Here is a 13,319-nt window from a genome sequence, read left to right on the forward strand (position 1 = left end):
CAGCAGGAGGGCCACGTGTGCTCCCGTGCCCGCCCGCATAGGCTCCCTCAGGGTGGGGCCTGAGTCAGGTTTGGGAGCCAGGCACGCAGGTGCTTGAGAGTCTCCGCCCATTGCTCTCCACATTCCTTTCCAGAAGGACAGCCTGGACGCCTTCTTCCCCTCTCCCCAAAAGGGAAGAGAAAGATCCCCATCGCCTCCCCCTGTCCTGGCTCCAGCTGCCTCCCTATGGCAGTAGAAACCCAAGCTAGTGCATAAGGAAGCTTCCACCGCAGGGAAACAGACATCTCAGATGTCTCACAGAGCGGCACTGTCCTCAAGAAACACGTTTTACCACGTGTGCACTCAGTCCTATGCGCATGGCTATTTGGCTACTTCGGGCTTCTTATGTGGGAGAGGGAAGGAGGAGGGAGGGAATCACAGTTCTCCTGACTGGCCACCCTCTCTGGGGAGCACACAGCAGTCCAGCCCAGCCAAGGTCACCACCCCCAACCCCCGGCTCCCACCGAGACCCTGCGAGCCCCTTCCCTCCACGCTCTCAGCCCTCAGACCTTCTGCACAAGCCCCCGATATAACCTTTCAGAGCCTCAGCGGTCTCACACGTGCAGGTCAGTGGTGCAGCCTGCGTGAGTGCACCAAACCCAGCTCCCAGCACATCCTGGGAAACAGTTACAAGTTCACCTCCTTCCTCACTGACCTCCCACCCTTCACTGTCCGGAGAGAACAAGTGTCAGAGCTGGGAATGGCCCAAGAGGTCACCCGAGGCTCAGAGAGGCTGGGTAACATGTTCAAGGTCACACAGCAAATAGCGGCGGGCACCCCTCACCCCGAACACAGGGCCCTGAATCCCAGACCTGTCCTTTTCCCACTAAACGGGGGCTAGATAATGATCAGATGAGGAAACAGCCAGAGGAATCTTAACTCCACACCTAAATCCTGGTTCCCACAGCCCTCGCTAATACGAACATTAATACTGGTGACAACAGGAACAGCTGCCATTTACTGGGCCCTTACTAGGCATTAGTGAAGTTAGTAATGGTGACAGTAATAATAAACTCTTGCAACAATGCCAGCAAACATCTGCTCTGCACCAGGCGGACACTATGCCCTTCCCATCTGTCAATGCTCTCCATCCTTGCCACCACGCTATCAGGTGGCCTTTGGGGCCAGTGGGCTCTGGCACTGAGAAACGTTCAGATTTTAGGAAGGGCTGGGAGCTATGTGTCACCCACCCCCCCACAATCTCTCCCATTCATATTTCCCAAGGGGCACCTAAAGGGGGTAAACCATGGCCATCAACAAGCTCATTTCCATTCAGGCTCCATTTTGCCACCAAATGAGTTGCAAATGGCATTTTTGTTTTTCAAAGTGTTTTTTGGACTTTGGAATCGCAGATAAGTGAGAGCAGACCTGTAGGATTACTGCTATTTGACAAAGGAGGGAACTGAGGCACAGAGAGGCTGAGTAACTTGCCGAGGGTGTCAGAGCAGGGCTCCAGCATGGGCAGTTTGGTTCTGGGGCCCAGGCCCTGGGCCACCACTCTATATTTTCTACAAGCCTTGCAGTCTGGGTTCCCTGCAACCCTGGCAGGGGTGGGGGCCAGCCAGCTCTATCCTCCTCCATTGACAGGCGCAGAACCCACGGCTTGGAAGGCCTGTGCTTTGCCCAAGGCACCCAGCCTCCCTTGTTGCTGCCCTGGGAACAGTGGCTGCTGGGAGGAAGGACAGATGGCGGCCCTGGGGACCACCTCAGGGAGAGCCCAGAGGCTCAGTCCCTCCCCCCCGCCCAGGAGGCCTGGAGAGAGAAGGAAGACTGGACCCATCGTCTTCCAGAGAGCCTGTTTCCTTCAGGCTCACACAAGTCCCACCTCCCCAACTGGGCCTCGTCTGCAGGAATAAACACCACCAGGGCATGTTTAGTCTTCCACTGGGATTTACAATGCGCTAGGAAAGAAAAAATAAATCATTCATTCCAACTCGGGCGATCGAGTGGCGCCAGAACTTCCCCAGCAAAGCCAGGAAATTTCCCCCTGCTTTCCAGAAAAGGAGGTGGGCCAAGGTGAGGCCAGCTGGGGCTGGGGGCGGGAGGTGTGAGGTGTGGAGCCTGGGGGTTGCGGGGAAGCACAGGAGGGGACGGTGAGGTGCCACGACAGACACAGCCTGGACTGGAGTCAGGAGATCTGATTCTCCGAACAAGCCCTGCTCTGGGGCCGGGGGAGCGCCTCTAAGGCATGGCTCCCTGTCAGCAGCCTGGCAGATTATACCAGCTCGAGGGGAGGAGCATGGAGTAGAGGAAGGCATGGCCTTGGGTCGGAGGGATGGAGATGGAAATCTCTGCTCTGATGCTTCTGAGCTGAGTGTGACCATGGCCCAAAGCCACTCTTTTTCTGGGCCTCAGTTTCTTAAACTTGAAAGTGCTCTCAAAACTAAAACGTGCGCCAAGTGACTAGCTCAGCCCCTGGGACATGGTTGGCGCTCACAGATGGGCACCGTCTCTATTACTGTGAGATGGGGAAACACAGGGGTGAAAAGGTGGATTGCCTGACACCCCTGCCATGTTGACCAGCTTCTGAGTCACAGGAACCTGCTCAATGGGGCCCAGTTCTTAACCACTCTCTTTGTAACGTACCACTGACTGGGTCCCAGAGAAGCTCCAGGTGCCACAGGGTGGAAATGAAGACCTAATCCCATAGTCCTTGCACTGGAAAAGTAGTCTCCCTTCCCTAAACACTGGCTTTCTGTCTGGCACCAAGCGAACTTCATCTACTAAACTGCTATTTCCCCTTTTGCCCTGGCTGCCAGGAAGCTCAGTGTTCAAGTTAGCTCTCAGCTGCTGTTGAGTATGCTGTCCCCTAGCTTCAGGAACAATGGCCTTCTTCTGTCTCAGTGTGCATTCAGATCTTTCTCATACTGATTTTAGTTGCTCTATGCCTATGTTGGAAGCCAGCTCCAATTCTCCTGGGAAACAGGCTGGGTGGATTATAAATAAGTAAAGCAGATTCAGGTAGGAACCACTATAATGAAAATTTCACCAGCATGAACCCAGAAGCCAGGCTGCCAGGGTTCAAATCCTGGCTTTGCCACTTACTAGCTGTGTGACCTCTGGCCCAATGACTTAACCTCTCTGTGCCTCAGCTTCCACATCTGAAAGTGAGGGTATTCATACCCATGACCTCAAAGGCTTGCTGTGAGGAACGAATAATTAAATGCAGTATATGCAAAGCGTTTAGTGCCAGGCTTGTTCTAAATTCTATTAAGCATTAGTTGTTGATGTTGCTGTAATGTTTTCTCAGCTTCCTTCCAAGAGAGATCTGTGGCAACTTGACCTTCAAGTGGTAAAATGTAGGAGATCACCTGGCCGCCGGCTCTGCCAGCCCAGTCAGTGGACAAGAACTGTAGCCCTGGAGGAAAGCAGGGTCCCAGCCTCAGCTGAGCCGTGGGTGAACTCCGACTGGCCTCAGGGAGCCTGGGCTCTCACCTGGCCTGGCCACTGACCACTCTGTGCCCTCACCCCTCACCTGAAGGATGAGGAGGTGAGGCTCAGGGAAAGAAGGAACGTAAAGTGGCTAACACTGCGCCCAATATCTGGTGTGTGCCGAAGAGAGATTAGGGATGAGGGGTTATCGTCACTACTACTGATGCTGTCGTTGTTATTCATCTCTCTGGGCATCTGCTTCTCTGCCCGTCAACATAACACTTACACGGCAGAGCTGCTGGGAGGACGAGACAATGTGTATAAAGCTTCTAGAAAATACCACGTGCACAGAGTAGGTGCTCCACAATAGCCACAATCGACTGGCAGGCCCAATCGACTGGCAGGCCCAATAGTCATCGCCAGCTTCCTCCTCTCTTATGTCTCTGTCTTTAGAGCCTGAAGGCTGGATACTCACTTTCTCAGCCTCCCTTGAAGCTAGGGGTGTGTTAATAACCCAGACTGGGGGAGACTTTTGGGAGGATTGCTTTTCTGATAAAAGGGGTGGCCATGGTTGGCACTACCCCACTCCCTTTCTTCACGCCACAGCAGCACAGATGTTGTACCTGGTGCTGTGGCAGCCATCTCGCGGCCATGAGGTGAGTGGCAAGAGGAAGGAAAGCCGTCACGATGAGGATGCTGAACAGACAGCCAGAACCAGGGCCTCCGAGCTTCCGAACCTGACTTCTGGTTCAGTCAACAACAAATGTCCTTAGAGTTGAAGCCCCAGCATGTCTGATTTTTTATTCCTCAACGCTGAGTGTCTTCCCGCTGACACGGGAATAATGTTTTCATTGACAGTCTCCTCCCTGGGCCTCATCTGTGGATGAGGTGCCGAGAACTGTGCTAAGTGTTTTGCTAAGATAAAGATCATCTCACTGAATCATCACAGAAACCCTGAGAGTTAAATTTATTAACGTCCCCAGTTTACAGAAGGTGGAACAGGCACAGAGAGGAAAGCAGCTTGCCCACGGCCACACAGCTAGAAAGTGGTGGGATCGAGCCAAGATTTGGGCCCAGCAGCGACTCCACCGACCTGTACTGTCCTCTCCTCTTAACATTCCGCCACGTGACCACAGGGGGCTGGAAGCCTGGGAGGCTGACCTGGCACCTATGGGTTTCCGGTTTTTCTTTTCTCGGCTGCAACACATGGCTTGCGGGATCCTAGTTCCCTGACCAGGGATTGAACCCGCACCCCTGGCCGTGAAAGTGCCGAGTCCTAACCACTGCACCGCCAGGAAACTCCCCACCTATGGGTTTCTCTGTGACGACTAAGAGGCCTCTTGCCTAGCCCCCGTCCCCAGGCCAACCCTACCCCCCACCCCACGTGGCTGGCCCAGCCCAGGTCGGGGGTGGGGACGAGGGGGTGCTTACCTTGCCCATATTGAAGTAGAATAAGACCCCAGCAGTCACCTGGGCGATGAGAATCAGGAGGAGGAAGGCAAAGTACTGGGAACACAGAGCAGACACAGAGTCAGCTGGGGGCTCCCACCAAGTCCTAAGCGCCTCAGACGCTCTCACCCAGGCTGGGCCGGGGCTCTACTCAGGCCCCTCTGGGCGGGATGAGGGGGGCTGGGCGGGCGGTGGTGGAGGACCATACTCACCATCCCCAGCAGGCAGCGGACCTCATTGACAGCACCAATGCAGCCCAGGAAGCCCATGAGCATGGTGAAGCCCCCCACGCCAATGAAGACATAGGCCCCCACCTTGAGCGAGGTGGAGGAGGTTTCTGCGGGTGGACAATGCATCCGATTCAGCCTGCCTATCTCGCCCGTATTTAACTACAAAACCGGGGCAGGGCTGCTACCAAATCCCTGCCTTGGGGTCAGGGCTCTGGGGTCAGCCATCCAGCCGGAAGCCTGTTCCTTCACCAGCTTCGGAAGCTGCCTCCCCTAGATGTGCGCCCCACCCCCCATCTATCCTATCCCCACCTCCCAACCGTCCCCCGCTTTCGTTTTTCTCCTTAGCACTTACCAGGATTGAAAAGACTCTCGTTCTACTGGCCTATCTTGCTCATTGTCTGCTGCCTCCACAAGCCTGTGAGCTGCACAAAGGCAGGGACTCTGGTCCCTGCTGAAACCCAGGATTGAAAAGACTCTCGTTCTACTGGCCTATCTTGCTCATTGTCTGCTGCCTCCACAAGCCTGTGAGCTGCACAAAGGCAGGGTCTCTGGTCCCTGCTGACCCCCCCGCCCCCAGAACTGTGCCTGGCACAGCAAAGTGCTGTATGAATAACTGTTGAATGAAAGAACCACAGACTGGCAGGTTCCGCTGAGGCCACAGATGCTGAGGGCCTGCCTGCCTCCCTCCTCATCCGTGAACAAATGCCGGCCTCCCTTGCCCACTCCCTAGGCCTCAGGGGCTTCACATGTGCCGCCTCCCCTCTGCCAGAACTCTACCCAGTAGGTACCAGCACGGCCATCTCACCGATGAGAAAACTGAGGCTCAGAGATGCACGCAAGCATGGGCCAGAGCTGGGATTTGGAGACAGGCAAATCCCCAGCGCCACACTCTGCACTGAAGCACCGGGCACGTGTACGGACACAGGCGTGACGCCCATTCATGTGTTCAGCCCCCAAAGATTTACCAGGGGCCCACCATATGCCAGGCGCTGTGCCACCTGTTGGGGATACAGCCGTCAGCCTGCCGAGGTCCCCACGCCGTGAAGCTGATGGGGTGAGGAGTGTCTCCTCTGGCTGTGTGAAGGGTCGGGAAGCTACTGAAGCTGGCTAAGGTCAAGGACGTGGGCAGGGAGGGGCCGGGGTGGTGGGGGAAGGCTGGTCTGAACAGGTGACATGATTGCTCAGCTGAGAATGAAGCAGTCAGCCGAGTGAAGACCTGAGGAAAAGCATTCCAGGCCGTGGGAACAGCAGGTGCAAAGGCCTGAGGAAGGAGTAAGCTTGGCGTGTTTGAAAAATAAAAAGAAGGTAAGAAAGAACGGATCAGAGTGAGTGAGAGAGGAGTCTGACAGGCGACACGCCTGAGGCGGAGAGACAGGGGCCTAAAGGCAATAACAGAGCCCCCGGGGTAGGTGGAGGTCAGAAGTTTCGTCGGGGCACTTGGCCAGCATTTCCCAAGAATCCCAACGGATCACACAGGGAGATGCTCATGACCTTCTCCAGCTCCCCGGTGTGGGGTGCGTGGGGTCCCCTCTACCCTGAGGCTGTGACGCGCTAGGTGGACTGAGGTGGACGCGCCCCCCTGCAGGCAGGGCGCTGTGGGCTCTCTCCCCTGACAGCCCAGGCACTCCAGGGAGGCTGGCGCGGCACTCTCAGGGTGTGGGGTGTTTCCAGAAGGGTGCAGAGCATCCCGGAGAGCCTCAGCAGATCAGGAGGACCTCTCAGGGATGCAGACTCCCGGGTCTGTCAGAGCTAGGCAGACTTTCCAGGAGACGGTCTGGAATCTGCATGGTGAACGTGCTTCCCCGATGTCTCGGGCACAGCCAGGGCTGCCACGGTTGCCCGTCAATAGGCTGACTGACCACCATTCCCTGGGGGCACCTCAGAGGGGCTGAGATCCCCACCTCGACCACAGACGGGGCATTAGGGCCCTTAAGGAATAACGACAAAGCTGGAGTGTGGGTGGGTAGGAAAGTGTGATCCAGCTCCATCCACTTCTGGGCACAGACAGAATGTTCTGGAGCTCAGGAAAAGCCCTGGCCAGCCCACTCCACTCTCAGGCACCGGGGCAGGGAGGCCCCCACTCAGCTCCTCACAGGAGCCCCCAGGAGCTGGACAGAGGCCCCGAGGGGCTGAGTGAGGGGCTTCCTTTTTACTCCAGGCCCTCACTGCCCTGGCTCTCAGCCATCCACAATAGCAGGGGAAGGCCATCCAAGTTTGCTTTTCTTAAACTTCCTGGGTTTGGGTTCCAACAAGCCCTCCCAGCGAATACTTTCCCCATCAAAAGGCAAGTGGCACTGCCTGGAAATCCACTGTGTGCCAGCCCTGAAAAAGGCCCTTTATCCAAACCAGCCTGCTGAATTTCTGCCGTGGCCCAATGAGGGTAGATCTGCACCCTGATCTGTCTGTAAGGGCCCAGAGGCCCAGAGCAGGCAAGAGGCCACAGATGGGGCCCAAGGGGCAAGGCTGGAGGCTGAGACCCCCACTCGGGTCCTTCTCTTGGGAGGCCAGCCGAGCTGCGGTGTGGCGTCTCTCTTTTCTCAGAAAATTTCATCAATACCAGTCCCTGTCTTCCTCCTGGGTCTCAGGCTGGCCCTGATCTGAGCAACCTGACTTAGGAAGGAGTGGGGTAGCCCGCCCACTGTGCACCAAGACCAGCATCTTCTTCGTTTTATTGGGCCTTGGAGGTACCAGCGAGGTGGGGAGGAAGTGGCCCAAACTGAAAGTGACTGAGGAGCACGAGAAGAGGGTGCCACTTAATCCCAGCTTTGCTGCTAACAGGCTCTGACCCCGGGCAAGCCATTTTCTGGGCCTCTATTTTTGGCTCTGTGAAATAAAACTAATTCCTACTTCTTAAAGATGTTCTAAGGTTCAGATGGTATTATAAACTAATTTAACAATCACTTATGTAGGGTTTACTATTTACTAGAAACTGTTATTAACTCGCCTCATTTCTCACGATAGCCTTATGACATACTGTCTGTTATTGTCTCCATTTCACAGATGAGGAGACACAGAGCGTGGAGTAACTTGCCCAGGATCACACAGCTAGTAGATAGCAGAGCCAGGATGGGAACCCTGGCTGCCCGGCTCCACGGTTTGTGCCCTTAACCACTGTGCTTGCTTCCGCTCGTTACGGTGTGAATGCGTGGCGTGCTGCAGAGCCCTGTGGTACAGGGGATGGGGTCTCAGGAGCCATGCCCCCTGGTTCACATCCCAGCTCCCTCACCCTCTAGCTGTGTGTGTGCCCTTGGACAAGTTCCTTCCCTTCCCTTCAAGTTCCTCCATTGTAAAATGGGGTTAGTAATGCCTAGCCCCATGGACTCACGGAGACGATTCAGTTGGTAAGCGAAGAGCCGTGCCACGCAGGCCTGGCACACAATAGGCCCTAGGTTCCCAGTTCCAACCCTCACTTGCTGTGTGACTCTTAGCGAGTCTTTTTCTCCTCTTCTCTGAGCCTCAGTTTACCCAAGGGTATAGTGACCGGGCTAGCAGATTGGTGTTTTTGAACTCTGGCTGCCCAGGGAACCCCTGGGAAGATTCTTAAAAACCTCAGTGCTGATTTGAAGTCAGATCCCTTAGGGTGGGGCTAGGCCTTAGTATTTGTAAAAGCCCTTGGGTGCATCCAGGGGGCCTCTAAAGCTTGGCCAGCCTGAGATTCTCAGCCCTGAACAGGGAGGAGCAGCAGGACGTCCCCGGAGCCCCAGTCGGGGTGCAGAGGGCGCAAACGCAGTGGGCGGGCTGGGCCTTGAGACTTTGCCCCGAGATGCAGTGCCCGCTGGGTGTGGGCCACAGCCCAGGAAGCAGGAGCCTGGGCTGAGCAGGGCCAAGGAGGATGTGTCCCATGTGGGGAGGGCATGGGGCTGGAAACCTAAACCTTAGCCCCAGAATGGGGAGCAGCCCCAGCAGAAGTGAGGACTGACAGCCCCAGATGGCATCGGAAGTGGCTGGAGGGTGGATCTTCCTTGCTTCCCTTCATGTGTGAGGGGAGGCCTAGCCCCCAGGGCCCCTCCATCACCCATCCTAGCCTGGTTCCGTTTCATTCAAATCAAGCAGCTGTCACGGGCCTGAGTCCAAACCTGCTGCCTTGGGCAGGGCAGCTGCTGGGAGGGGAAGTGAGCCAAGGTCGCACTTGCTGAGGGGAGTGGCATCTCTGTGCTCTGCTCTGCTTCCCTCCCTCCTCAGGACATCCACTAGACGCTAGTGCAGCAAGCCTGGCAGACTTCCTGGAGGTGACCGTGAGTAGATTGGAAAGGGTGCTCATCATCATCATTGGGCTTCTTTTCCTCCAGCTTCAAGAGTGAGACAAGGGGCTTCCCCTACCATGTGCAGCATTTAGGACCAAAGCTCTGGGGGTTCGAGTCCCACATCTATCACTCAGAGGCTGGGTGAACTTGAGCGAGGGACGTTACTTCTCTGAGCCTCATTTCTTCATTTGTAAGGCAGCAAGTTGCTACTGCACAGGACTGTTGTGAGATTAAGACAGTTTATCTATGCCAAATGCTTGGCTCCATGCCTGGCACATCATGATCACAAACGATAGACACCGGGCCCGGCACCTCCTCGTCAGCACACTTGCCTGACCCACCTGGCTGGTGCCAGGCACACAGTAGGCGCTTCACGCATACTTGACGATCTGCCACTCCCGGCCCTTTTTCTGAACTAGGAAGGGGAGGGGCTGTTGGCCATGTTTTGCTGAGCAGGCAAATGGGAAGAATTGAGGATGTAAGAGGCTTTCTCAGGTCAGGGCAGAGGGAGGGGGCCAGGATGGAGAACAAGCCTCCCTCATCCCCCACCCAGTGTTCTCCAGACAACAGCAGCTTTGTTTGGGGAGGGAGAGAAAATTCCTTATGGAAACCCCTGCAGAGAGGCCCAAGGCGGAGCGGTCAGCATGCAGGACCTGGGCGAGGCCCAAGGCGGAATGGTCAGCATGCGGGACCTAAGCGAGACCCTGAGGGCAGCTGGAAAAGGGACCGGCGTTGAGGTTCAAGTACTCGTGGTAGCAGCCCCGCCTGCTGCCCCGGCCCCCTTTCAGAGGCAGGCGGAGCAGAGGGATCCTTACGCAGGACAGAGATGAAACTGCTCCTGTCGGCCAGGATCCACACCCCGAAGCCCAGGATCACCGCGCCCAGGACCTGGAAGGAGAAAGGGGCAGTTAGTGGGGGGCCGCTCCCAGCTGCCCCTGCAGCCTGGCCGGGGGGACACAGGGGAGCTGCCTACATCCTTGTCCAGCCCAGGGATGTCAGGGTGGCCTCAGGCCCCGCACCTCAAGTCCAGCCAACTCCAGCAACCCAGACAGCAGGGCCATGAGTGGGGAGGCCCTCCTGCCTCCCGTCTCCCCTACCCTACACCCACATGTGGTCAACCTGAGCATACCGGCTCTGGGGGTGCAGCCTCCTGCCACGGGTACCCTCCTACTTATCTCCTGGCCCTGCCCCAGCCTGTGGGCTGGGAGCTTCCCCAACAAGCCAGGCTCAGGGTGGGGAAACCCTCGGGGGACATGACCGTCAGAGCCCAACCCGTCTTCCAGATCTCTCGGCTCCAAGGCCACCCTCTGCAGGAGGCTTCCTGACCCCCAGGCAGAGTAAGGGGCGTCTACTCCACCCTCTGCAGGAGGCTTCCTGACCCCCAGGCAGAGTAAGGGGCATCTACTGTGTGGCAACCACCGTGGGACTCTTCTTTAATAGCCTTTCCCTCTGGGTTTAACTCTGCCACTTGTCTCTCTGGCTAGACTGTGAGCTCCCTGAGGGCAGGGCTGGGTTGCATGCAGCTCTGTGGGCCTGGGCGCACCAGGTGCTGAGGGCCCCCGCAGATGAGTGAGTTCATGAACCGAACTGTGTAAAGGCAGGATTAGAAAAGCAAATGAATGATGGTGGGGACGGGGTAGGGTGGCTGGCATAGGCCCAGGTATTCCCTGCCTCCCTTCCCTCCACCAGGGGGCAGACCCATAACCGGAGCCCACCTCCCCCAGCCAAGATCAGCCCAGCAAGATCCCATTAAGCCAGCCAAGGCTGGGGAAGGGCCTGCAGTCTGGGCAAAAGCACAGATTCCCTTGAGGGGATGGAGGTGGGGAGGCTTGCATCACCCCATAAGTTTGGCCTTTCCCTGGGGCCTGGCCTGGGTCCACCTGGGGGATAACCCACCTTCAGGGTCCCAGCATGTTACCACCCACCTTTGTTACCAGCCCTGGGTCCCCCGCCTCAGCCATCATCCCATAACCTCTGGTACAAGAGCAGCAGCTACTGACAACGCCCTCAGCCTGGGATGAGCCGCTCGATCCCAGGGGTTTATCAGCCTTGCTCTACAGATCTTAAAAACCAGAGCAGGGACGCTGGGTAAGGTGAATGGGGCATTTGCCTCACATGTGAAAATTCAGGGGACACCAAAATCACTCAGGAACCAAGATAAATGAGTTTATAGCATCATTTTTAAGAAATGAAAATTAACGGGGGAAAAATAATCCATCATGATGAACAAAACATCAAGCTTTTCAATAAAGACAGGCTTGGTGCTCCTGATTTTTCCTTTTGAAAAGGAGCGGGGCCCCGATGTGATGCAGTGCCGTGCTGTTTCTGATCCCAAAGTGAATGCCTCACTCGTCTCGCCCTGGCCCAGGTTCCTTAAAGACAACAGCAGCTGACGACCAGGAAGAGGAAAGCACAAGGACCTCCCCACATTTGTCCCCAGCCACTCACTTGTCCCCTCCTCTCTCCTTGTCAGATGGGCCCTGTTATCGTCCTCACTTGACAGATGGGGAAACTGAGGTCCTAACCTCACCCAAGGTCACCCAATTCACTCATCAGGGGCTCCAAGTCAGGTCTGACTATACAGCTACGCCAGATGGTGGCACATCAGCTGCAGGGATACCTCAGGTCCGTCCCGGGCCTTAGCCTAGAAAGCCAGTCCCTGGGGAGAGGAAGTGCCCACTCGTAAGTGGGGGCACCTCAGACTGCACAGCTTGCGGGGAGGAAGGTGGGCTTTACAGGACCCGGCAGCTAGGTTCCCAAAGACTCCTGAAGCCCTGCCCACCCCAGCCTCACACCTCACAGCACAGCTGGCCCGTGGTCTGCCCCTGCCACCTCAGACCCACGTGGCAGAGCCCCTGTCCGCTCACCTCCTGCACTCGTGGGGCAGGGCTGCAGGGGGAACAGTCCTCCCAAATAGAGAATTCAAGACAGGGCAGAAACTTCCCTCTGGGCAAATATAATCCCAAAGAGAGTAAAATCCCAGACTCCCCAGCCAAGCTCCTCAGCTCCCCTCCCGGAACCCAGGGAGAGAATACCTGGCGCTGCCATTTCAGCTCCCCTGCACGTCTGATGACTATGGCCTGAGCACCAGCTGTGGCTGGATCAGCACCAGGCCACGGGACAGCCAGAAACGAGGCCAGGACAGGGGGCCGACCAGACTGGGGGAGGAACCACGAAACCCCCTTTCTCTGTGAACCACGACTGGGGCCGCGAGACACACCTCACATTAACCCACGCCCCCAGACCCACCAGAATCTCCCGACAGGCGCCAGGAGTCTCACAGCCAGCGTCCCACACCCAGAACGGCCACGGCAGCTGCGGCCTCAGGGTCTCCTAGGATCTGAGAAAAGCTGACGACAGGGCAATTTTCTGGGGAGTTTGGGGTCCGGAGGGAGTGGAGGCGAGGATGTAGATGTGTACCCACGTGCATACATGAGCACACACGTCAACCAGAGTGATTCTGCCAGACCGCGAGTTCAATCATGTAACCGCTTCCCACTGTGCATGGAACAAAGACCCAGATCCTTCCTGGAAGGGCTACACGGCCCAAGCCCCGGAGAAGCACGCTCTGGCCCACTCCCCCTGTGCTGGACTTCCCGCTTCTGCTGCCGGGACCCCGCTCTCCCCAGCCTCACACATAACTCCAGGCAGCTCTTGCTGACCACCCTGACAAGGTCAAGTGCCTTATTATCTGCTCTCTCTTAGGGGCCATATCCTTCTTTCCCAGGAGCGCCTACAACTGCAATTTTATCATCCATTTGAGTAAGCATTTGATCGAAGCCCATCACCCCCCAGAACATAAGCCCTGTGAGTGAAGAACTTGAGGCTCTTCTGCTGGCGAATGTCTAGCCGGCACCCAGGACGGGGTCTGAATACACAGGGGTGTCAACTACACATCTGGTGGAGAAGTATTTGTGAATGAACACACACACACTCACACACACACACTCACACACACACACACACAGTCTCCTCTCACTCTTTC

The 13,319-nt window shown here is 56.6% G+C and overlaps 1 protein-coding gene across 2 annotated transcripts in view; it reads right to left on the reverse strand.

The window, feature by feature from the left end:
* Nucleotides 1-13,319, reverse strand: part of CD82 (CD82 molecule) — a 25,701-nt gene that overhangs the window by 9,985 nt on the left and 2,397 nt on the right. The window contains exons 2-4 of one of the 2 annotated variants that reach the window (XM_007455803.1): nucleotides 10,150-10,222; nucleotides 5,073-5,197; nucleotides 4,843-4,917 (exon numbers count right to left, since the gene is read on the reverse strand). In XM_007455803.1, the coding sequence (XP_007455865.1) occupies nucleotides 4,843-4,917; nucleotides 5,073-5,197; nucleotides 10,150-10,222 (273 nt within the window). The remainder of the gene's footprint in view (nucleotides 1-4,842; nucleotides 4,918-5,072; nucleotides 5,198-10,149; nucleotides 10,223-13,319) is intronic. The other variant, XM_007455804.1, reaches the window with a different exon arrangement.

The sequence above is a fragment of the Lipotes vexillifer genome, unplaced genomic scaffold (genome assembly GCF_000442215.2).
Source record: "Lipotes vexillifer unplaced genomic scaffold, Lipotes_vexillifer_v1.1 scaffold977, whole genome shotgun sequence".
Classification (NCBI taxonomy): Eukaryota; Metazoa; Chordata; class Mammalia; order Artiodactyla; family Lipotidae; genus Lipotes; species Lipotes vexillifer.